This window comes from Ostrea edulis, chromosome 8 (assembly GCF_947568905.1).
Source record: "Ostrea edulis chromosome 8, xbOstEdul1.1, whole genome shotgun sequence".
Classification (NCBI taxonomy): Eukaryota; Metazoa; Mollusca; class Bivalvia; order Ostreida; family Ostreidae; genus Ostrea; species Ostrea edulis.
In genome coordinates, this window is record NC_079171.1 from 24705463 (window position 1) to 24731233 (window position 25771).

The 25771-nt window shown below is 35.2% G+C and overlaps 1 protein-coding gene and 1 pseudogene across 7 annotated transcripts in view; both read left to right on the top strand.

The window, feature by feature from the left end:
• The window catches only part of LOC125662370 (uncharacterized), a 19557-nt gene extending 9425 nt beyond the window's left edge, over positions 1–10132 (top strand). For 2 of the 7 annotated variants that reach the window (XM_048894569.2, XM_056147244.1), the window contains exons 7-11: positions 5544–5660; positions 6735–6782; positions 7246–7390; positions 8621–8715; positions 9105–10132. In XM_048894569.2, coding sequence (XP_048750526.2) covers positions 5544–5660; positions 6735–6782; positions 7246–7390; positions 8621–8715; positions 9105–9712 — 1013 coding nt within the window. In that variant the 3' untranslated portion in view covers positions 9713–10132. Of the gene's footprint in view, positions 1–1475; positions 1629–4156; positions 4199–4579; positions 4772–5351; positions 5661–6734; positions 6783–7245; positions 7391–8620; positions 8716–9104 lie in introns of all 7 variants that reach the window. The other 5 variants (XM_048894566.2, XM_048894567.2, XM_056147243.1 and 2 more) reach the window with 5 other exon arrangements.
• The window catches only part of LOC125667212 (uncharacterized), a 303650-nt pseudogene that overhangs the window by 104144 nt on the left and 173735 nt on the right, over positions 1–25771 (top strand).

Below are 25771 nucleotides of genomic sequence, written 5' to 3' on the forward strand. Positions count from 1 at the left end.
TGCAAAATTCAAAAAGTAGGTCACTGTGACCTACTTTTTTTATAAATATGTTTCAAGGCCTCAAAATGCATCAACTTACAAGATTTGATGATTCTAAACCTCTCGGTATTTGAAATAACAACTTAAAATATATCTATAAATGATAAGCCATAAAAATCAGAAAGTAGGTCACGGTGACCTATTTTTCAGTTGACGCATTTCAAGGTCCCATGATCCACCAACTGACAAGTTTTGATGATCATAGGCTTCAAAGTGTCCAAGATATGCATCAAAATTAATTTTAAAATAAATACCTGTAAAATTCAAAAAGTAGGTCACCGTGACCTACTTTTGAGACAACTTGACACAAGGTCCTAAGATGCATCAACTGTCAAAATTTGATGATCCTAGTCCTTATAATGACTAAAATATCTAAGATTTAAGGAATTAAAAAAAAAATTAAATTTAGGTCAACTTTGAAGTGACCTTGAGACCACGCCCTTTGCCCCAGGGTAATGCCTTGAACAATTTTTAATCTACAACATATCCTCATCCTTATGTGTAAGTTTGGTGATAGTCTGCCCTGTGGTTCTTGAGAAGAAGATTTTTTAGCAACCACTACTTTTGTTTGTATTTTCCTGATTATCTCCCCTTGTTAAAGGGTCACATCCCTCTATTTAGTATGTATGAAAGCCAATGATACCCTGTAACAAATTTGAAAAAAATTGGCCAAGGGGTTCTTGAGTTATAGCCCTTTTTCTAAAAAGTTTACGCACACCGCACAAATGGCCATAGCATTAGCTCTTTGAGCCTTTGGCTCAGAAGAGCTAAAAACACGTGAGGAAATTCCAAAGTACATTTTTTAATCCTATGTTACACACTAGATCATAAAAACATATAACAAAATGGAATATTCTATGTACCCATCTGGACGATAGTAGTGATTTTCCATGTTTTCTCTGATACATACTCTTAAATTGGTTTCATTTAGGACCTGCGAAGAATAAACAACAATTAGAGGGCCAATGGCCCCAGTCATGATAAAATGGCTAAACCATTTTAAAATCTATGGGGCCCTGAGAGTGCACACTGTGTCCATTTCTAAAATTAGCAATTTTAGATAATCGATACATAACGTTATGTTGAATGGTCACATTTCTAATGAAATTGGTGCAAATAAAACAAAACAATTTAACTGGATTCTTAATTGATTTATTAAGATATTGAAAGCGGCACATCCTTGTGTAAACGTATTCTCTTTTCCATTTTGTTTCACATAATGTATAAAATATGTTTTGTGTTTCATTATCATACATCATCCATGAAACTTTCTTTTTTCTTTATTATTCGAGCTTGTTGACTCCACATCACTTTCCTTGTGAATCGGCATCTGTAGCATAGTGAACATTGATCGTACCTCCATCATGTCTAATATAATTAGCGGTGTACCACAAGGACCAGTTTTTTCAATTGTACTTTTTGACATCTTCATATAGGAAAGGTGAAGATAACGAACAGTAATAAATTTCATAACTCCTATAAGCAATACAAAAAAATGAGTTGGGAAAACACGGACCCCTGGATATACCAGAGGTGGTATCAGATGCCTAGGAGGAGTAAACATCCCCTCTTGACCGGCCACACCCGCTGTGAGTCCTATATTTTGATTAACTTTTTCTCTTTGTACATAAATGTAATTTTTACAATAATACAGATGACAATACATTTTCAAAATCAGAAAAATGTTTCATTGCAGCACTTCAATATGACAGGTCTTTGATTAAATTGTTCTCCTCAATCAAAATCTAGGCAAACCCAAGCTACCTCTATTGGCAATAAAACACAAAACGAAAACATCGTCTATGATTTAAATGGAATGAAAATTTCTTGTGATGACGAGGTAAAACTATTGGGTATCACTATTGACTTTCTTTCAACATAGGTATCATATAATATTTGCAAAGGTAATTAAATGTTCTTAAACGGATAGGGAAACATCTAAGTAAAATAAGCAAAGGCGAAGGTACTCCAAGGGTCAAAGAACATGACCCACAATGTGCCATTTTTGGGAAAAAAATAAAGATCACTTTAGAATAAATCTAAGATTTATTGATTGATTTTGTATTGTTTAATGTCCCACACAAGAATATTTCACTCATATGGAGATGTCACCAATTAAGGGCTTCACATTTAGGCATATGCCCGGCGCTTACGGCCATTGAGCAGTGAGGGTTCTTTAGCGTGCCACATCTACTGTGACACGGGACATCCGTTTTTAAGGTCATATCCGAGGACCCGTGCCATTCACACCTGATGTCGAGCGTTTAGTGATGGAACTGTCTCTATCTGGTTTAATGACTTGGGTCTGTCGCGGCCGGGATTCAAACTCCCATCTTTCGCATGCGGGACGAACGCTCTACCACCAGATCACCACGGCGGTAGGAGAATGGATCTCAGAGAGTATTTCTCATTCGTAACATGAACCATGTTATGTTGCGCAATCGGTTCCTCACAACGGATGTTTACAACAGTTAAGTAAATGCCCAAACCAACACCAGTTTGAAGGGAAAGGCAAACCAAAAGATTTTTACATGATAAATCATAGGATTAATCATATGATAAAGATTTGTCATACAATTCTGTTGATATATGGTCTAGATAAACTTCAGTACTAATTTGAAAACGTCAAAAATTAAAATTCCCGCGATCTATAGAGGCTGCCATGATGTGCAACTCTTTTGTATTCAAGACCACAAAAATCAATAATTTTGATGTCCCACCGTCTGTTCCGATTTTGATGAGATTCTAAGATCATCCACAGGTACTTGGGTTCAGGACCCCCATCCCCTCCCCCTCCCCCTCCGAATAAGCTACATGAGTTGATTTAATTATTTTTTCTTGAAAATATTTCTAATGCATGTCAACAACGTCTTACATACCCATAAAGTCCAAAATGATTGAAAATAAGCCCTTAAAAATACACTCATTGGTTATTATAACAGAACTTATAATATAAACAGTGAGAATTTTTTTAAAAGAGCTTATTTTGAATTACATGTATTTTGGACTTTATGGGTATGCAAGACGTTGACATGCATTAGAAATATTTTCAACAAAAAAAATTAATTAAATCAACTCATGTAGCTTATTCGGAGGAGGGGGTCCTGAACCCAAGCACCTGTGAGATCATCAAAGATGTACATGTGGTAGATTTTACGAATAATTAGGTTGATGCCTTCCTGACAAGCAATTGATTACACAAATGCGAAGCCGGGGAGATGTAAAAAAAAAAAAAAAAAAAAAAGGTTGAATGTTTTTTATCTTGAAATTCCCGACTCAAGCAAGTCATTTGAAAAGAAAAGACTACGTAAACTGTGGATCCATCATTTGCGTAATGACAAGTTGAGGTTCAAGACATTTGTATGAAGAACGTTTACCGTCTGTCTTCTCTGCGACTCGACCGAACGTCTTCTTTTCTCAATTTCTTCTTTCGAAAGAACGGGCTCAATTCTATACGGCTCCAAACTTAACTGTTCGTGACTTGTCATGTTTACAGTGCTGCTGATGAAATAAACTGGAATAGACGGTGTGACGTCATAAATCAAACTTCAACGGCCACTCCCTTAGCGGCGGGTAATTTAAAGTACATGATAGATTAATATTGATTTAATTGTTAAGCAAGAATTTTTGTAGTTAAAGACTGTCAATTGCGATATCAGTAATTAACACTTTATTCATAAAAGCAAATGTGTGGTTAGAGTTGCCTTTCCCTTTAACTTTTCCCGGGAAAGTCGCATAATTTCGTCAATGAATAAAATATGTCAAATATAAAAATCAATTTCTTTACAACTTGTCCATCAAATTCGAACTTGACTGCACTGAAAACTTTAAGTGAATCCACGCAGGTATAATGGGAAAAGTCTGGAAAACCAATATGGGACAGATTGACGGTCATATAGATGGACGTATTTGCAGTCATGTAGAGGGACATATTGACAGTCATATAGAGAGACAGATGGAATAGAAAGCTCTAGTCCCCTTCGGTTTTACAAACCGGTAGAGAACTTAAAACCAGGAGAATGCCAACAATGGCTCTGAAAACTTATTCACAAAATTACCCCAGTTTTCCTACATGATAGTTGTTATAAAAAAAAAAAACACATTCATACAATTTCAGATATACGAATACGACTGAAGTACCCAGATCAAGAACAATCAGGTATGGAATTATTTATTTATCTATCTATCTATCTTGGTAAAATATTAAATAAAATATGACAACACGTTGTAAATATATAAAGCCCTGTAACTCTTTGCAGAATGATGTCAGAAATTTCTCATCATACAGTCAATTTTCTAATTATATTCTACATGTAAATTATCTCATTACAACTTCATTACACATACAAGATAAGCTTGAATCAAACCTGTGGATCAGCGTTAGAGATGTACTCGGGACAAATTGCGTCTACGGAAGGACGATGTGATTCTAGTATACCCCCAAACTTTGTTTGAATCCATAATTCATGACTTTTGTTGAAAAAGTGTATGCATTACAGTTATTTCAAATAATAACATGCATTCTCTCTTTTTGTTTCAGGTAGTATAAAATGACTGGTCTCTAATTATTAGGACCATCAGCACTATTCATCAATGAAATGACACTCGGTACTTTTCCCGTCCAACAGTGAAATGAATGTCAATTTATCAACATTATTTTTAGAGTGGAACAATCCACAATCGTTCAAGGATAATGAACACGGAGAAAACAGACAGGAGGGTGCTACTGAAGGTATTCTGAGACGTCTATAAATCTTAGTAATATCAATGTTACTCCACATACGGAACGCGTTCATCATATCTACATGATATTGCTGAAATTTTGAGGTATAGAATGTGAAGATAACAAACAACGATCTGCTACTCTGTAACACTGAACGAAGGATTGAAATTTGTTGCTTGCTTCAGTTGCCCTGTCGAAAGTTTTAACAGACAGAAAGAAACGCGTTAACTTTTTAAAACTCAGGTAACCGATAAGGCTTGTGGGCCTCTTGCTTTATTGTGCTAACGCTTTTTGTGCCACACATGCTCAGTTTTAAGTTATCATTCGAAACATCTGCCCATTTCTGATAGCAGGTACTTGGCGAAGGAACCATTTCTTCCTACTTTAGCGATCCAAATTTATACAATGTAGCGCCTTGGAGTCGGGCCTTCTACATCAGATGCACATGTTTGTCCGTCTGCGCGACCAGGGTTATCTAAATTGGATTTAAATTCCAAAAACATCTAAATTTAATTAAGAAAGGGTTGCTTATTATTCACAAAGTAATATAATTCAAAGTATTTTCTGAATATCTTTTCGTACCACAAAGAGGAGGAGTCTGGTGGCAATGGATATGAAAATGCGGAATCTGGTAATGCAAACCAAACACCAGATGATACACGTATAAAAGAAGGCAATTGTGTATTATTTAACACCACCAAAAGCAAAATAAAGCACAAATATCGAAATGGTTTTTCTTTTCAAATGCTAAAAATAGAAATAATTTCTTACCATTGTCAAGATTCTGGTGATGAATCATCCAGTTCAAGTGGTACAGATTCTGACAGTGAAACATTCAGTTCAAATACCGGTACCAGCGACGAGGACAAATGTCGGGAAAAAGTAGGCTCTAATGAAGGTATATATCATATGGTCATTTTAATTTGTTATGAATACGTTTGACGGGCGAATGTACATACCACATGGTCAGTTTGTAGATATGACGAAACTTTTATATGAAAGTGTGACATTTTGCAAAAAGGTTATATTATAAACAACTTTACAATCCATGCATGGTCGTTGAAATAAGACATTTTTTAAATGTCACCATTAGATCCATGTTGTTCACGACACACACACATGCACATATCTGCTGTGACACGGGGCCCTGATTTTTGCGGTCAGTCGCTGAAGGACCGGTCTATTTAGTCACCTTCCTCGACAAGCAAGGGGTACTGAGGACTCATTCGTATCTGGCTCCCCACGGGACTGGAATACAGGCAGCATTGAATGGCTTACGAGACGGAAAAAAAAATGAAGAGTGTAAAACCCAAATCCAAAACATTAAAAAATGAAGAAAAAATTGATACATACCTATTAAGATGATATAAGATAGAATGACAATACAAGCACATAATAATCTATCAACCGAATACCATTTGAAAAGATGAGTTTTAAGATGCTTTTAAAAAGTGTACACTAATGGACAGGAATGCAGATGTGATGGTAAGCGGTTTCAGGGGGACGCTGCAGTTGCATCTAAACATTGGTTGACATACGTGCAAGTTCGAGATGTTTTCGTAGAATTGGCTTGCTTTCTGACCTTGAAGATCGTCCAGTCGTTCATGTTCTGTATCACCGTTACCATGGTGACATTTGTTAAACAAAAATCGTAAAATTGATATAGAATGGTTCATATCCTTGGTCAATGTTTTTCCTTGACAACGATGCATTATATTGTACACAGATAATGAGTAAGGGAACCACTTTCATCATTTGTTGTTCTTAGACGTATCCATATTTTACGTGTTCGTACAATTACATGCATGAATTGGAAGGCAAACATGTTAAATTGATTTTAGTAAAATATATGTTTTGACATAATTCTCATATTTGACTGACTTCATTGGTGCATTGTAAGAAAGGCTTTTTGGACATTACATTTACATGTACATGTATATAACATAAAAATCTTATTTTCTATCATTTGTAGCGCTAGAAATCTTTAATGACATTGGTGAAGACAACCTCAGCAAGAACGGTAAAACGCAAGATTTGAACATTATGATGTAAAATAATTCCCCTAATGTCTGAATTTTCATCAAATCAGAGAGAGAGAGAGAGAGAGAGAGAGAGAGAGAGAGAGAGAGAGAGATTAACCTATGCATGACGCAAGGTGTCATAACGGCGAAGGTTCGTCGTATAAATGCCGACTGCGAAACGAGCAGTCGGCATTTCAAGTAAATTTAAAGTTCTCATTCAAACATCTCGTATGAAGTATGGTATCACCATCGAAAGAGTGATACAAGCTCTCTATTTTTTTTTAATATGATTTTTTTTTTAGGATTGGGCTATCATGACCTTATCAGACCTGTACTAATTATCTTACAAGTAATACGATATTGTGTTGATTGGTTTCAATTTAGGGAATGACGCAAATGTATAGAAACCGTTTGGGAAATCCGATTACAGCGATATTTTTTTTAATGAATATATAATTGTAGAAAATGGAAAATATGAATGGCAATGGAGAAACGAAAACGGCTGGGAGGAAGGACGAAAACACGAGTCGACCAACCTACAAGATGTTTTAAGGACTCGGAAAAATGAAAAAGGTTTCATCATAAAGACTAAAAACGGATATAAATGGTAACGCCTATATTTCTTTCTTGAATACACTTGGCAGAGAACCACATTTATCTTTACATCGACATAATCTATATGCATTTTGCTTGCGCCTAGTTAAAGGAAAGTCATGCAAAATATATGAATGATGATATGGGGAATCTTGCACATGCATAACTGCACGTTTTCAAAAGGTCGATCGATATACCAATTGCACTAGAGCTTTATTTCTTGATTATAACCTAGGATAGCACGCAACATATGGACCGAATGTACAAGTACATGTTTATCGGATAGAAACGGTTAATGTTGGTTGGTTATATATTGTTTCAAGGACGTCCCACTCGAGAATTTCTTACTAATGGAGACATCAAGATTGCCGGTGAGGGGCTACAAAAAATAGACTTATGCTCGGCGCTTACGGCCTTTAAGCAGGGAGGGGGGTCTTTATCGTACCACACCTGCTGTGACACGGGGCTTCGGTTTTTGCGGTCTCATCCGAAGGATCACCCTATTTAGTCGCCTCTAACGACAGGCAAGGGGGTACTGAGGGCCTATTCTAACTCGGATCCCCACGGGTTATTGCCTTTAATTTATTAATATTTACACGGCTGCATATTCATCTCACAAACGCTCAACAAAGGAAGTGATATATTGTCCATATCTTGATATGACCATCATTTATGAAGTTGCAATCTATATGTTACTATTTAGACCAGATTGTGTCGCCTGTTGAATTGAAACTTTAAATAACAAGGATGACTCTTGATTCGGAAGTTAAAGGTCAAAACTTCTGAACATTTCGTAGTCATTATGTATCATTACAACTCAAGCGGTATGACTAATACTGAAATGGTTGCATGTTTCAAGATCATGAAACAAATGTTTTAAATCACATTTTTACTTCAACCTAAAATATTAAGTTGTGTAAAAGATATGGTCCTAATATTACTGCAGTCCTTTTTTAAAAGGACACCAACTGGTCCATAGACGTGTATAAGGAATTAATCAAAATTCTACATTACTTATGAGTTTCCCATAATTTGTCTCTCTCTCTCTCTCTCTCTCTCTCTCTCTCTCTCTCTCTCACACACACACACACACACACACACACAGGTGAAGTTTGTGTTAGAATTCTTCAATATTGAGGACCCAATACTTTCTATTCTTTATAACAAGTGAAGTTCGAAAAACGAAAACATTTTTTTCAGAAAAATTACTATCAGAAATATGATGCGTCATACTTTTTTAAAGGAAACTCCTACCGGAAGAATCCATAATTGAAGACAATACAAGCACCAATATCCCTGAGGGCGGAGGTAACGATGATTTAAACAGCAAGAACTACGGTGATTAGATACTGCAATTCACTAATTTTTCGCCAAGTTCTGTTTTCATAATGATATGCTTGCTTATTCATAAACCAATACGTATTTATTGAAACATTCATTAAAGTATAACAATGATTAAGCTACTCCCTGCATGGACATAATTTTCTATCTAGGTAAATGTGATTGGTAGGAATTTTTCTTTCAAAATCTTTATTTTGATCATACTGATTAGTATATTACATCTCACGGCGGATGTGACCGGTCGACAAGGGGTGCTTACTCCTCCTCGGCACTTGATCTCAACTCTGGTGTGTCCAGGGGTCGTGTTTACCATACTCTTAATTTTTTATTCTTTATAAGAGTTACGACATTTATCACTGCTTGTTACGTGTATCTTCTAATTTTAGTGGAAAATACCGTGCAGTCTTTCGTGGAAAAGAACAGAAAAATTATATTCATTGGACCAGTAGGATCTGGGAAAAGTGCAACTATAAATACATTGCTTGGAGAGAATAGAGCCCCCTCGGAGAATAACTTGAAAGCAAATTCACTGACGAAAGAAATTACAGAGTATGAGTCGGAATATGGAATACTATTTGACACGCCCGGGTTATCGGATGAAAGTTTACCATCCGTGTTGAATTACATGGACAGAAATCCACCAGATGTCATTGTTCTTGTCTTTGCTGCGAGTAGATTAAGATCTAGCCAAAAGGAAGCTATCCAACAAATAAAATTCAAGCTTGGGACATATTTTAGTAAAGCTTTCTTATTGCTCACTAAAGGCGGGGATCTACAAGACAATGAACATGACTTCATTGACAACGAGAAAAGCGAAGAAATATGTTCACTATATAGCAGTGTTGGTAAGCGATGTGTTGTGTTTGAAAATGGGGCATCTATGGAAGAAAAACAAAAGTACATTTGCAAATTTAAGGACAGTATTCGGCAAATTCTGAACCATGAAGAAGATTCATCCACAAGTTTGATGGACAGCTTGCTCGATTTTATTTAAAAAATCAAGAATAGCCTTCCTTTCAAGAAACAGGGTCCCCCTCACTGATTTATATACAAAATCATGAACGAATTAGATGGAAAGACAACGAAAGACAAATAGACTTACAAAAGAGTTGTAATTTTTTCGTAAAACGTCTTCATTAACAGTGAAATACAAAATTGTTGAACAAGAGATTGCATAGAGAAAAATGTATGTGTATTTATGTTTAAAACATCATACTTTTCTGTACAAATCATGGCTTTTAGACGGTTAATCACATAGGCAAGTCTCTGATTTTAAGCCACCTTCATTTCTAAATCACATCTGTACACATGTGTTAATTGATAGCGATGATTTATAACTAGACATAGTAGGACTGATGTGATATGACATACACTAACAATGTTATATGCGTTTGTAATAAATCATTGAAAAGCATGGATGTCTATCGGTAACTTTATTTCTCGATTGCTTTACTCTCAGGTAGGGGACGTAGACGGACCATAAAATTTGCAAAATTCGGAATTTAACCCTTACTGTTGAAACCTATCATGTGACATAAACTTACCATACTTCCACGCAAACGAAATTTAGGGAAGTATATTACATGTATGCATCATTATTCCATTGGCACCTGCACATGGTGTTTATATATCTCAACTGATTCGATACGCAAGAGCTTGTTCTGCGTGTGGTCAAGTTTTAAATCGAGGCAAGCTACTGACAAACAAGTTGATGGTACAGGGGTTTCAACAATCTAATCAGATTAAAGTAAGCATTTCGTAATTTTTATGGTCGTTATAATGATCTACATGTACTTTCTCAATACAACATATCATTGGGCAAAATGCTGTTTGACGTGTTTCATACCGATTGTTTGACCGTTCTTGGCACACTGATTTTGACTACAAATAACCCCGGTTACCTGATTAAGATATAGGGTTCACGGTGGGTGTGACCGGTCGACAGGGGATTCTTACTTATCTTAGGCACCTAATCTCACCTCTGGTGTGTCCAGGAATCCGTGTTTGCTCATCTATCTATTTTGTATTCATTTGATTAAAAGAGTTGTGAGATTGATCACTGTTCGTTATCTTCACCTTTCATATTGGAACCGTCTTGTCTGCCCATATGTAGACATACTTTGTTCAGAGAATATTGTTAACACCGATGAACAAATTTGATTAAAACTTTGTCTATCTCTTACACAAGTAATGAAGCTGTGCAGCAGCTATTTTGACTGAGAATTTTATACCCGCACTTTCAAAAGACAGTTTGGGTATATTGTTATACCAGTCCGTCCGTCCCATTTCTTGTCAACATTGATAGTGCTACATGTAACCAAATGTTATAGGAGCTGAACATTAATGTCCTATATATGCGCAATTAGGTTTCGAAATTTGTATTGGCCCCAGGGGTAAAAAAAATACGTTTTCTATCGTAAAGCTTGTAAATGAACTTCATCTGCAATTTCCTGAGTAGTCACACAGTATACTGGGAGCTGAAAAGGAATATCCTGTAGATGCGCAATAAGGTTTCGGAATTTTCACATTGGCCGTAGGGGTCAATAGAGGCCGAAATTGCGTTTTCTATCATACAGTGTGTCACTTGAACTCCATCTACATTTTCATGAGTGGTCACATGGTATTCTAGGAGTTGACGAGGAATGTCCTGTAGAGATGCAATACGGTTTAGTATTTTTTAATTATGACTAAAGGTCGAATTGTGGCCGAAAATGACGTTTTCTAAATGTAAAAAAACAAAACATGACTTGAACTCAATCTTCACTGTACATTCTCAATAGCTGCAATATTTGATAATCTGGCAGGGCTGTATACCATTTTCATTTAAATTGGGTGATTAAAAAACCCCGAAGCCTACTGAACCATCCCATTAAATGGTACTTTACTATAGAAAAAAGTATGATTTATGTGTGGAGTTATTTACAGCTATCAAGATATTGACCATTCAAGAGGCCCATGGTCATGATTATTTCCCCTTGAAGAAAAACGCGGCCCTTAGATTCAATTAGCTTGAGTCCCCATCACTCAAATATACTTTATGCCAAATTTAGTAGAAATAGGTTCAGTGTTTCTTGAGAAGATTTTGAAATGTCAACATTGTACTTTTGCTATTTTGCAATTGCATCCCCTAGGAGATGGACCTGGGCCTTCATTTGAAAAAAAACCCCAAACAATTCAGTTCCCACCTACCAAAGACACTTTGTGTCAAATTTGGTTAAGATAAAATTGACCCAGTGATTCTGGAGAAGAGGTTGAAAATATGTAACGTTTACGAACGGACAAAGAAACAATTCATGTGATCATTCCTTTAGTTTCTGTTTGTATGTGTGAACATGTTGCTTCTGAAGTTTTAGTAGCATAAGCATTAGTTTGCAATTTACCTCATAATTATCAGTAAATAGCATGCTTCCGTTAATTATTCAATGTAAAATCATTCTGTGACTATGTATCATGAAAGATTTAGTGAAAATTAGATAAACCATGATTTAAACGCTAAACATTTTTCTTCTTTGGATTAATGTGCATTCTGGAAACAAGATGAATACACAAGACATAATATTTAGAAACAGATAAATGAAATAGTGAATCAAAATAAGAAAAAATAAAACATTCACAAGACTGTTACAAATGTAGCAAAAACAGTTTTCCTACTTCAAATGGTACCAGTCCTTTTAAGCACCATTGCCTTATTCATAAAAATGAACATCATTGTACATGTATCTTGACCTTTGTCTTACGACTTAAAATTGTCTTAAAAGGGGTCTTTTTTCCAAATTGATATGCAAAGGTTCATAGGAAACAAGCATGTCTTCTGAAAAATAATTTCACCACATCAAGTTTATAACTTTGACCTTTGACCTCGAAATCAATAATGCTAGTAGAGAAACCATGTGTAAAATCATAAAGATATCTGATGATAAGTTTTCTACAACATAGAACTATTTGACGTGGACGTTTGACATATTGAGCTCAATTGAGGTATTTATTACGACATAACAAGTCTCTAGTAAAGATTTCAACGCAAAATCTTTAAGATTTTTCGAAATATCATCCGCAAACCTAAGCATTAATTTTTTTAGCTCTCATCCGAAGGACCGCCCCATTTAGTCGCCTCTTACCACAATGAAGGGGTTCTCAGGACCTATTCTATAACCCAGATCCTCACGGGGTACGACAATAAGGGCAGGAAAATACTTTTAACAGTTCTCCAAATTTACCCCCTCCCCCTTACGATTTATGATTTTAAAGATTGGACAATTCTTATTCTCTTGTCAAGAATCTTAGATAAGTCAACTTCTTCCAACTTCTTAAGCTCCCTTCGTTTGAATTGAATAAACATCGAAGCATCTATTAGAAGACCTTCACAAAGAGTATGTCTTCTAAGTGATACTACGGGGAAAATGCGTTACCAAACGATGAACCGGAAGCACTGTAGAATCGCTTTATTTCGACGAGAGTTGTTAATCAAAACAAAGAGTTTTAACTCGTACTATTGAATGGGAAAAGTTGATGCGATTGCCACAATGCAGCAAAAACTGTTTGACTGAATGACGGTAGTATATACTTTAACACGATTTCATTCATGAATCGTTTACTTACTTCTTTATATAAAGTGGGAAATCTGAGTAATGTACTGTTTATTATAATACTTTCCACACTTGTTCTATCGGCAAAACATTTGATGGACGCGACTGAAAATGGCAATTTTTATATGAATGTTAATGAGATTTATTTCAGGATTTTAAAGTGACCTTAATTATGCACACATTAATTACAGAATAACTTCGTGTATATTTCTGTCGCTCAGAGAGAAATAAAAATTGGTGAAATTTGTTACACCAATCTAGCTAAAGCGGAATTAGAAATACATTTGTATAAAAAATGGTTATCAATTATTTTTATTTTAAAAATAAATCTTCATAAATTCGACGGAAATTCTGGGCTAATTTCGTGGAATATATCTATATATGTAGGTGAGGTAAAATGGAATCATTGGAAGATTTGTCCGTGAGTATGATTCTGTTAAGACATTTGTAAGTGACTAGTGCATAGCTTTTCTTCTAGTGTATCCTGTAACGCTTTTTCTCAGATGAAACACGAATAATGTTGAAAATCACATCTTTTCTGTTTTCAGCTACACTATATTTCCAATATGTTCTTATTTCGATGAACCCCCACGGGAGTATCAGTCCCATAAGGATAGTTCTAGACTGGACCCGCCAATGTGTCGTTGTGCTCGGCCTAACGGTCGTTCAATCACGCATAGTATATTTCTTATACATGAAATAGTCCAATTAATTGCAAATCGCCTGTGGCTTATACTGACGTAGTGTTAAACATAAGTGATTTACAAAGTGATTCGGAGTAATAGACTGCATATTACAGCGACTAGAGAGTTTAATGTGCGTGTGTCCTTCTCTGAAACCTTGTTTGATATATTTGACTTTAATTACACAATATGACATTCTAAGTCATTCTTAATGTATACATTTCTTGCAAAGCACCCACCTCAGAATAAATAATGAATTATTTATCAAAATATGCTTTATGTAATACCCGTTTAATGATGATCACGGAAACGTATTGCTCTGACCCCAACAGTAAGACAAGACAGCATTACTTGTGTGATGACAATGTAAAAAGGGGAGATCACCCAGAATGATATACATTGGTACTACTTAAAATTGCGTAGTGATCTCCCATGATATAAAAACAAATTAATGTAGAAATAAAAATGACACTGTAAAAAGGGGAGATCACCCAGAAATATATCATACATTGTTGCTAATGAAAGTTGCCTAATGATCTCCCCTGATATAAAACAAAATACTGTAAGATTTCAAAACAGAGAACAAAGTGTAAAAACATATATACAATACAACCCAAAAGTTGGCGTTCAAAAAAAAAAACAACCCACAAAAAGCAAACAAACGTTTGCAAGCAAACAAAGAAAAAACCAGAACAACGCCAACCTAATTTTAATCTTAAAAAAATATGATTAAGCATTACGGGTCCCAAAATAGGATCCCACCAATATTCGTATCCCTTAATCCCACCAATATCCGTGTTCCATAATGCCACTAATATCCGTATCCCTTAATGCCACCAATATCCGTGTCTCTTAATCCCACCAATATCCGTGTTCCATAATGCCACTAATATCCGTGTCCCTTAATCACACCAATATCCGTGTCCCTTAATCCCATTAATACCCGTGTCTCCTAATCCCATCAATATCCGTGTCCCTTAATATATATTTTTTCCATCTGTCTGTCTATCTACAGATCTGTCATTAGCAGGCACTTTAAGAACATTGTGATCATAAGTTCTGTTCGCATTTAGAAACATAATATCAAAATCTGCTCATTGTTTTATCGGATTTGTCCGATGTAATATGAATGCTATTAATGCCTTCTGCGTCACGAGACTTAATAGCATAATGTAAAACCAATGAATTATATATACCTGTGTGAACGATGGAATGATAGGAAACATTATTGTTAAAATACAATGAAATGTTATTCGTTTGGAGCGTATGGGAATATATTCTGAACAGCTGCTGTGTGCAGTTGCCTGGGTTAACGGTTGATATTATTGCTTTTTAACGGGCATTTTCTGCGGGTGAAAAATTTTGCGATCCGATCCATTTTACTGTTGCACTATACCTGCCTATCCCTATAGGTATCGATATATAGTTTTTGTGATTGTAATTTTTGCGGATTTTTCCTATCCAAAAAAAAAAAAAATGGACAACCGCAAACAATACCCGCTATACGATATGAATTATCAACTAGTTACTCAAGTATGCAATAATAGCGAGTTACATTGTTGGCAATATCTAATGAAAGCATAATCATATTATACGCTCCGCGGAGCGAATTAGTTTGACATGCTTGGTTTATACGTGTTAACTATTGACTTTTTATAATCATGCTATTTATTCCGTTTATAAAAGCAAAAACCATTCATTCACATTTACGGAATAAATGCTATGTTTAAGTACGTAAAATACATGTTAATTCGCTCCGCGGAGCTAATAACATAATGATGCCCTAAGGCTGATGGATATCGTAGCACTGGAAGGGGATAGTCACCAGAGTAGTTTAACTGTAATGATTTTCATGGTCATTGATGAGTTTGATCCAGGGGACAGGAATGTCAAAATCTTAATAGCGGTCTCGTACTCATAAATGTCCAGCCGGTCTGTGTGTTGGAGGTACAGAAGATCATCGGCGCTTTACATGTTAAAATGTGTTGCACGTCACCCAAACCTGTTGACGTCTCTGCATGATTGACAACTTCTCGAAGTAAACGCAGAACATACAAATTAATATCGACCATCATATCATCAGATTCCTATCTTTACCTACACCCTCATTAAAATTCACCCTGGATGGTTGCTTGTTGTACTGGTATCAGTAACGATTATAAAAAGAATAATGCTTTTTTTTCATTATAAATATAGCACCCGACCAATCACCAGAATCCCTGCCCATTCCACATGTATGAGTTTCCTTAAAGGACTTGTCCCGTAATTTTAAAACTTGCATAATTTTATGAAAAATATTCTTTATACTATAGTTGAAAAGGATACGAAATACAATAAAAATTGTTGTGAGCATATTTACAGAGATATTGCGAGTTGAAATTCAAATACAGCGATATGCAAATTTCGATCGGAGATTTACGCGCCATATTACTGTGACGTCATATGCGACAATTGGAATGAGAAAGCACGTAGTAAGCCGGTGGCGATTTAGGTGATAATCCTATTATTTTATCTATAAAACCGCTTTAACAGCATCATCTGTGTATTTATTCATCAATTAATGGACTACGGTGTACTGTGCGGCATACGGTTGCACCAATATTCAGAAGAAAGGGTGTCGATTAATCATTTTAGTTACTCAAAGGATGCAGCTCGGAGGATAGCATGGATCATACACAAGTTTGATGATACAGATATTAGACGGTTGTGTTCAGAACACTTTTCAAAACTTCAGCTAGACCGAGATCATGAGAATTAGAAGGCGACTGGCTTTGCAGGGGCAAAGATTCGACTTAAAAGTTATGCATGCCAGGCCTAGATGTACATGTACCTCTTCGTGTGTTCAAAGTCCCGGAATTCCGGGATAATTGTGGTTTTCTATTGATACTATTTAAATGTGCTGGAATTTTTATTGTCATAGATAAAAATATTTTTCGATGTTACAATGTTTGTTTTCAAATTGCTCGTGTCAAGTTCAAACTATGTGTTGATGATTCTAAATAAGAGGCGATTTTGTGAAAATGCCCAGCTTTCAATACATGCCTGATGTTGTTTGTAAACTGAGCGACGAGAAAACACAGGAATCGGTCATTTTATCTGTAATAATAGTTGTAATGGTCTATACCATACCACACATAATAAAAACACAGGAAACGGTAATTTTGTTTGTAATAATGATTTACCTGGAATTTACCTGGCCTAGAGATCGGCTGTTGTGTATATCTTTATGACATACACGGGAAGCTTCTCAGGTTATCAAAAATTATGCTTAGTGTCTTGATTTGTGCAAAAAAAAAATAATTAAAATTTCTACCTACATGCATACCGCATTTCTATTTCCCGTAAACCTTCAAACTTGGTCATATTTATGTATTGCAGCTAACAGGTTTAGCCCATTTCTAAACCTGTGCTTTTTAAAACTTCTAATTAAACTGTTATATATCGTAGTTAAATAATTTCCTAAATACAATATTACCCGGTGTTTCCGGGCACTTCGTGGTGTCCTGGGAGTTCGCGGTGTCGTGGGTGTAGTAGGTAAAATATCCATGTTTCGAGAGAATGAATAAATCCAAGTAGATATGTGTACATGTACAAACAAATCAAGAATGATAAAGATACCCCTCAATGTGGGCCGTCTGTAGGGTTTCTGTGGCTGTAGTGTTTGTGTAATGGTGGTATCCCAAACAGAAGCTAACACGAAGTCTACCCCCTCCTCCCTCTCTCTTTAGGGTTTCTGTGGACGTAGTGTTTGTGTAACGATGGTATCCCAAACAGAAGCTGACACAAAGTCTACATCCCCTCCTCACTATCTATCTCTCTCTTTAAGGTTTCTGTGGACGTAGTGTTTGTGTAAAGTTGGTATTCCAAACAGAAGCTGACACGAAGTCTACACCCCCCCCCCCCCTCTCTCTCTCTCTCTTTAGGGTTTCTGTGGACGTAATGTTTGTGTAATGATGGTATCCCAAACTGTAGCTGACACATAGCTAGTCTACCCCCCCCCCCCCCTTCTCTCTCCCTTACTCTCAATCATTGACTAAATGAGTAATTATTGTCATAAGATGCAACACTATTGTCATGACATATTATTTCATCTATCTTTATTATTACTACAGTTTTACACATCTCTCTCTCTCTCTCTCTCTCTCTCTCTCTCGAAATTCGAACCAGTGTTACAAATGGGAATCTGGGTATCGCATGAAACTATCTACATATTTCTCGAAATTCGAACCAGTGTTACAAATGGGAATCTGGGTATCGCGTGAAACTATACACCATCTACATTCATCTCGAACGAGTAGTACTAGACTGGACATCGCTTGAAACTCTGTACTCTCCATATATCAACGTATAGCAGGACTGGGAAACAGAACAAATCGTTACATATTTCGATATATTTTTAATCGTCTTCAAAACGTCAAAATACATAATAGATGCTGATTTTGAAAGAAAAAAAAACCTAGAAATCCATTTCCTGAGAAATATGACTTTGATGGTCCAATCAACAAAGATGTGACACTAAAATAGCGACAAAAAAGTTTACAACAAAATGAAAATGTTATCCGCACGGTAATACATACCTAAAAATCAATAACAATTCGTCCGCGAGACAAACCGATGTGTGATTCCGTGTTACGTGTTAGCATTAGAACAGGCGTCGACAACACACGAGGAATCCGATTGATGAAATTACAGAAAAGAGGTTAATAACATGCTTTAAAAGAAAACACGTCATCCCCGCTCTATTGGGGCCGTATAAAACGTATATGAATGATTAATAACAAGCTGTATCAGAAATGTTGATAAAGAGGCAAGCATACATGTATGGTAAATATACAGAAATAAAGGTAGTTTCTATAATATTCAAATCAGATTGAAACTTTAAATGTGCATCTTTCATCAATTTCAAACGTGGAGAATTCAAGGTACAGATCAGCTGTTTAGGAGTTTTCGAGTTCTGATGCCTACATCGCGTGATATGTGGTCTCCCATGTCATTGTTGAACAAAAGTAAACCGTCGTCTTTTTTTCTTTCTTTTTTTTTATTATTTAACTTACAGAATAATCTATTCGTGTGATTGGGGTTCAATAAACCTCTTTGACTTTGGGCTATCTGTCCCTGCAAAAGGCTCTGCTTGTGATTTTAGGTCAATGCCAAAACAAACCGTTGATTTGAAAGTGGTGAAAAAAAAAATCACCGTAAAATTGACTTCCCTCAAACTCCTGTTGTTTGGATTGTAAAAATCGATAGGCTGATGACATTTTCGTTTTTGAGCAACTGTTGATGAAGTAGACATTTGATAAGGGAAGGCCATATACATGTAGATTTTCTGTTGAAACGCATTTGGGCAGTATGTAAGATACGTATTTTTCGGATGCAGTAATGGTTGAAAAAAGTATCGTATAAGTATTTAACTGTATCACGCTGAAATAAGCATTTAACTGTATCACGTACTGATGAAATAAGTATTTAACTGTATCACGGACTGTTGAAATAAGTATCGTATAACTATTTAACTGTATCACATACTGCTGAAATAAGTAGCGTATAAGTATCTAACTCTATCACGGACTGCTGAAATAAGTAAGGTATAAGTATTTAACTGTATCACGGACTGTTGAAACAAGTAACGTATAAGTATTTAAACCTATCACGGACTACTGAAACAAGTAACGAATAAGTATTTAACTTTATCACGGATTGCTGAAATAAGTAACGTACATGTATAAGTATTTAACTCTATCACGGACTGCTGAAATAAGTATCGCATAAGTATTTAACTGTATCCTGGACAGCTATTTGGTTTATATTCACGCCATACTGATTCTATTGTATATGTGTGTTCTACTTTACTGGGATTTAGAAAACTTACAGAATGGTAATGTTCGACAACTCTTTATCGAGTGAAAAAGTGAAGATAACGAAACAGTGATCAATCTCATACTACATGTACGTATAAAGAATACAAAATGAAGAGTACGGCAAACACACAAAGACCCCTTGATATACCCGAGATAGAATCAATATATAGTATATTTCCCGCTAAACGCTTATCCTCGGACCCGGGGGTGGTTGATCGAATAAAGTTAAAGTGCGTACGCAGAAATAAGAACTTATATTACATTTGTTAGGTATAATAATTCCTTGTTGATAATACATACAAAAGTTCTGAATAAAAGATTTTAAAAATAGTTAAGTATAAATCTTTGATGCTGTTATTGATATGTTTCATTACTCTTCATTATTGATAAGATACGTCTACCAACTGTACGATTTTTTTTATACAAGATCCACCACCCGAAATGACAGTATGTAGGATTTAATAGTAAATGTTATGCAACAACGGATATTAAATTTCAATAAAATCATTACAATTTTCTAATGAATATGCTACATATACATATATCTCTCATGTGTATGGAGAGAGAGAGAGAGAGAGAGAGAGAGAGAGAGAGAGAGAGAGAGAGAGAGAGAGAGAGAGAGAGATGCTTACTCCTCCTAGACACCTGATCTCACCTCTGGCATGCCCAGGGATCCGTTTCTCCGAATTCTGTATCTTGTATGGGATTTTTATCACTTCTCGTTATCTTCACTTGTTTATGTGTTATATCAACAACATTTCCGAATTATGTTGGGTTTCGAAACTCAAATGTACAATAATAGTCATGCGTTTATATGTATAATATGACTCTTAACATAAATAAATCCAGCTTCGTTAATGCAAATTGACAAATGTTGAAATTGCCATGGACACAGATAGTTTTAATTTACTACTTGACCTGTTTTTATTTTCTGATGAGGAAAAAATTAAGATGCCAACTTATAAAAAAAAATATATTTAAAAAAAATCATGCTATGACCTTCATCTCCACATTTAGATACGTCGACTGTTTTATCTATTAACAATACTCGATTTCAACCATACATGTCAATTCAGTATACCCCAATGAACTATGTAATAAAAGACAACACAGAGTGTCTTCCATATATTGTATCTGCTTCATATTTGTAAATTTTATTGAACATAGATCTATGTCAACGTCAAACTAACAACTCAACTTTATGACAAATGGCAAGAAATCAGCTTCTACATAACCATTATAATCTATATTTATATAGCCATACTACACTATCAGTAACATATAATGTTCATTTTTGTTAACTCTTTCAATTCGATACTCGAGTGCATTTTCTTCGTATGATTGATCGATCGTATATTGTTTGACGTCCCGCTTGAGAATGCTGTCTGATGTGTTTCATAACAAATAATTGTTTTGCCATTTCATACACATTAATTTTAACTACGAATTACTCCGTGTACCGGATCAAGTTACAGGAATTACGACGGGTATGACCGGTCAAAAGGGGATACTTACTCCTTTTGGACATCTGGTCCCACCCTTGGTGTGTCTTTGGGTCCGTGTTTGTCCTACCATCAATTTAGTATTATTTAAAGGATTTATAAGATTGATTACTGTTCGTCATCTTCACCTCTTCATGTAAGATAAACAGCTGTTATCACGGCGAACACACATCAATATGTATAAACCAACGTCTACATGGATTTCATTACTTTTGTAAAAATGCTAGCATATACATTCCGGGGGTGTAGAACCCTTTCTAATCAGATAAATCTACTGATTCCATGTTCACTTATATCTTCGATTAAATTGATTAATGACCATTGATTTTAGAAGTAAGTGAATGGTCAATAAATAGTGTGTGAATGATAGCTATACAATGACAATGACCACTGAAAGATGACAACTAAAACGTAAACGAATGAATGAAATTTGAATGATCACGGGCTTATTTATAATTTTTTTTTTTACAATTTTTTTTTACGTTACCTTCAAGAAGTTTTCACTTGTATTGAGGCGTCAGCACAGCTATAGGTGAAATGCCTCAAATTTTATGTATATCTTCCCAGCTCTTGCCAGTATTAGTCTTTATCGTACCAAAGACTAACAACCCTCACTTCTGTCTGACGAGGGAACGGTCACTACCTGAGGGCGCACCTTGTCTCATCACTCGGGTCAAGACTGACGATACTTCCGGAAGCGGGTAAGTACCTTGTTTCAAGTATTTTTAAGCCGTCAGTCGATTGGAAAGTAGCACAGGTTACCCGGTACATTTAGAGCGGGAACATGAAAAAGAGGGAGATAAACGGAGATCAACGTTTCTTGTTCGTGGAGTTTTTCTTTTTATTCGTTGAAAAACTCGTACAGTGGTGAGGTAGTCGATAAATTTTGTGGTGTTTTATCTTTCCGTTTACACGATTGATCACCACTGCTTTTCTATGGACGTTACTGTCCCGTCAGCGATTATCAAGCTAGAACACTGATTTATTATGTATTATGATTTATAAACTACATTGTAAAGTTAGGTACAGTTTGTAAGTATTGTTTGACAAATACACACCTTTTGTATTTTCGGCTGAATTTTACTCCTTTACGCAAAACAATCCGGGTTAAAAAAAATCATGTGATGTCATTGAATCGGGCCGTCGTCTGAATGCCTGAAACAAGTGCACCCTAATGTTAAACGTTTGCCAAAATCGAACACGAATCTGGCTTTAGTAGAGATATTAGTGAAACTTGCATAACACCGACTTATGAAAAAATGCACATGTCCTTCAGAGACGCATCAAATGTATGTATATGTATAAAGCTTATAACAATGACAAAATTTTATAAAATACTCAAGCAGTTTACGTATCAAAAACATAATATCTGTCCGAACGAAACGCAAAACATTTGAAAGCATGACTGTGTTTACAAACACCAACGTATTCTTATTTGAACATCTTAAATGCTGACATGATTTATTTTGCAAATGCATGGAACGACTTTAAAAAATGTTGCACAATTGTTTTCTACTTTTTTCCGGTCAATACGATGGTTCAGCTGCGGCTATAGTACAATGTGTCACTGGGTGTTTTATTATAGCTATTTATGGTGTTTGACATAGACGTGCAGATTGCAAAATATTTGAAATCTGAAAAACGTCCATGCCAATATTTTGAAAATGAATCAGTATTTCTTTTAAAATATAAAAACATGATTTAATAATATACACACAATTTACAAACCACATCGGAGGTGTATATGAATTACAAGGTTAAGATAATAATTTATTTCAAATATAAACAAAGTTATTTGGAAAGACTTCTAGTATAATAGAATACCGATATATGTCAGAACATTTATAAATGCCACGAATTTTACAAATTTTGAGCCCTATGAATAAACAACAAATTTCTCATTATCTAAATATTGCAGTTTTTGTTTGCATGGTAATAGCGGAGGAGGCACTCAAAATTACGCCCCGTAATAACTAAATCTGATAAATCCAAATAGGAACCACCCAAAAATAATGTGTCTCAAAACCGGAACCCCCAAGATAAATAGCAGCTCCTCCTTTTGAATTAGTTGATATACATGCATTACACGACCACGTGCAGGGAACCCTCGTGATTTTGGTCAATACCAGCTAAACAATACCATTGTCCGCACAGAAGACTTTACAGACAGCCAATAATTTCGTGACTAAATTTCCTTTCTTAATTAATTCCTTTTCGTGTCAACGCCCAGAGCCTAAGATACTTACATTTGATGTCCGACTGGAGTGAAATACGATATAAATAGGAATGTGATGCCGTTTCGTTGTATGGTCACGGGGAGCTCTTGTACCAAAGTCTTCTCTACTGGAAATCGGGCTTAATCATGACCAGTAAGTATTGATATTTTCAATTTTGTTTATCGAAATTTTGGCTTATTAATTGGTTCTGCAAAAGCTATTTAGATAGAATAAACATCTGCAAGTTCCGGGAAAAATAACGACAATAGGAAATTGTGAGTCTTGAATCTATAAAAATAAGGAGGGATTACACACTAAAGAAATTCCGTATACCGGTAGATGAAAAGTGAAGGATATTTTGAAATCGAAAACTTTTGAATTTGCTTCAATTAATTAAACATGTGCAGGTTTGGTAGAAAATTATCGGGGGGGGGGATCATTTCAAATCCCTGCTGGACTCGAACCCGCGATTTTCAGATTAAGTAGTCGACACGTTAACCAATTGAGCTACCCAGCCAGGAAATAAAATTAAAATACGTATACAAAAATTGGTGATATTTATATTTTCATTCATGTTTTAAAAGGAAGTCAGCCATTAAGACGATGTAGTATACCTCCTTAAATTGGATAAAAAGTAGAATATGTGAGTGTGTGTCGTCTTTTGTTAAATATATAGAAATTAAAATAAGATGGTAGTTTGCTTGATTTTTTTTAATTTTATTTTACAAATACCGTTGCTATATTTGATATATTCTATATATTCTCGTATCAATCGGGTACAATTAACATAGGGACAATGACTGCCTGAAAGAATGATTGGTGTTTATATGCCCTCATTGACAGTTAGCTGTTTTTTCTATTATGCGGGATCGGAGGACTCAATACCCATTACATTACTATTGCTATTTCTGGCGTGAAATTTGTTCTAATAAGTAAAACGATATTGCTATTGGCGTGTGGTTCTTACGTAACAAAACATTCTGTAATAAATACAATTATTTGATTTAATACATGAATTGAAAGTTCCAGCAATAACACAACAAAGTCTGCAGCTGTAGAACTTTTCGCTTTGCTGCAGTTCGTCAATGTCATGTCGCTATATTTGTTCCAAATCGATGAAATATTGAAGCATAATATTTGATATTATGATAAACCAGTGTGTTTGATATCGCATGAAAGAGAGTACGGATACAAGGATCAAAATTTTAACGGATTTATTTTCTGCGGTGGCTCACTACAACCAGAAATAGTTTCTCAAATCAGGACGAATTGATTTAATCATAAAAGATATGATGATATACAATAAATATATAAAAGGCAAAAAATATACATGTACAAATGGATAAAAACATGATTTCAAAAAAAATATTTCAACACATATGAGTAAAAGACTGAGGGATTTGAACTCGAGATATGCGGTTCACCAGCCCAATGCTTTAACCACTACCCTACAATGAAAGTCAAAGAAATCGATCAATACAAATAATTTCACAAATAATTTAAATCGCCATCTTTTGACGTGGTGTCATACAGAGTTTAAGATTTAGTATAGTGAGCTACCTTAAAGCTGATGACGTACAGATGTGAGAGAAAGTAAGAAAAAAATATGTTCCAGTCCGTCTTAATTAAGAATATATTTTTTAAATTGTAAAGTACCTGGATCTCCTATTTCAATCGTGTGTGATACCCAAGTTAGTTGAAATTTGTTGTGTGGTTCTTGTGAAGAAATCTTTAAATGCGAAAAGTTTACAGATGGCTACGGAAGCTCATTTGGCAGATAACCATAGACAAAAGGTTATCAGAAAAGGTCACCGGAGTTGATGTAAAATACTTGCAATTTGATGGCAAAAGACTACTTCCATGCGATAATGAATAATGTGTCCTTAAAGGGGCATTAGCTGTCATTTTGTCACCAAAAACGAATTTAATGAAAATTGCTCTATCTTATATATTTCAGTAATAATACCATTATTCAATTATTTCAGACACTTTTTAACCTCAAAGCAGACACATGACTGTGTAGTTTTGGTGATAAAATAATTATTGTCTGGCAAGACAATAATTCTTCCTTAAATATTTCATTGCACTAAAAGCGATTATCTAAAGTAATTTTATTAAATTTCTCTTGTTTTTGTACAAATAAAATGTGGGTTTTTTTTTTATTATTCATTAATATACACTGTACTTGTATAATCATATGCCAATGAT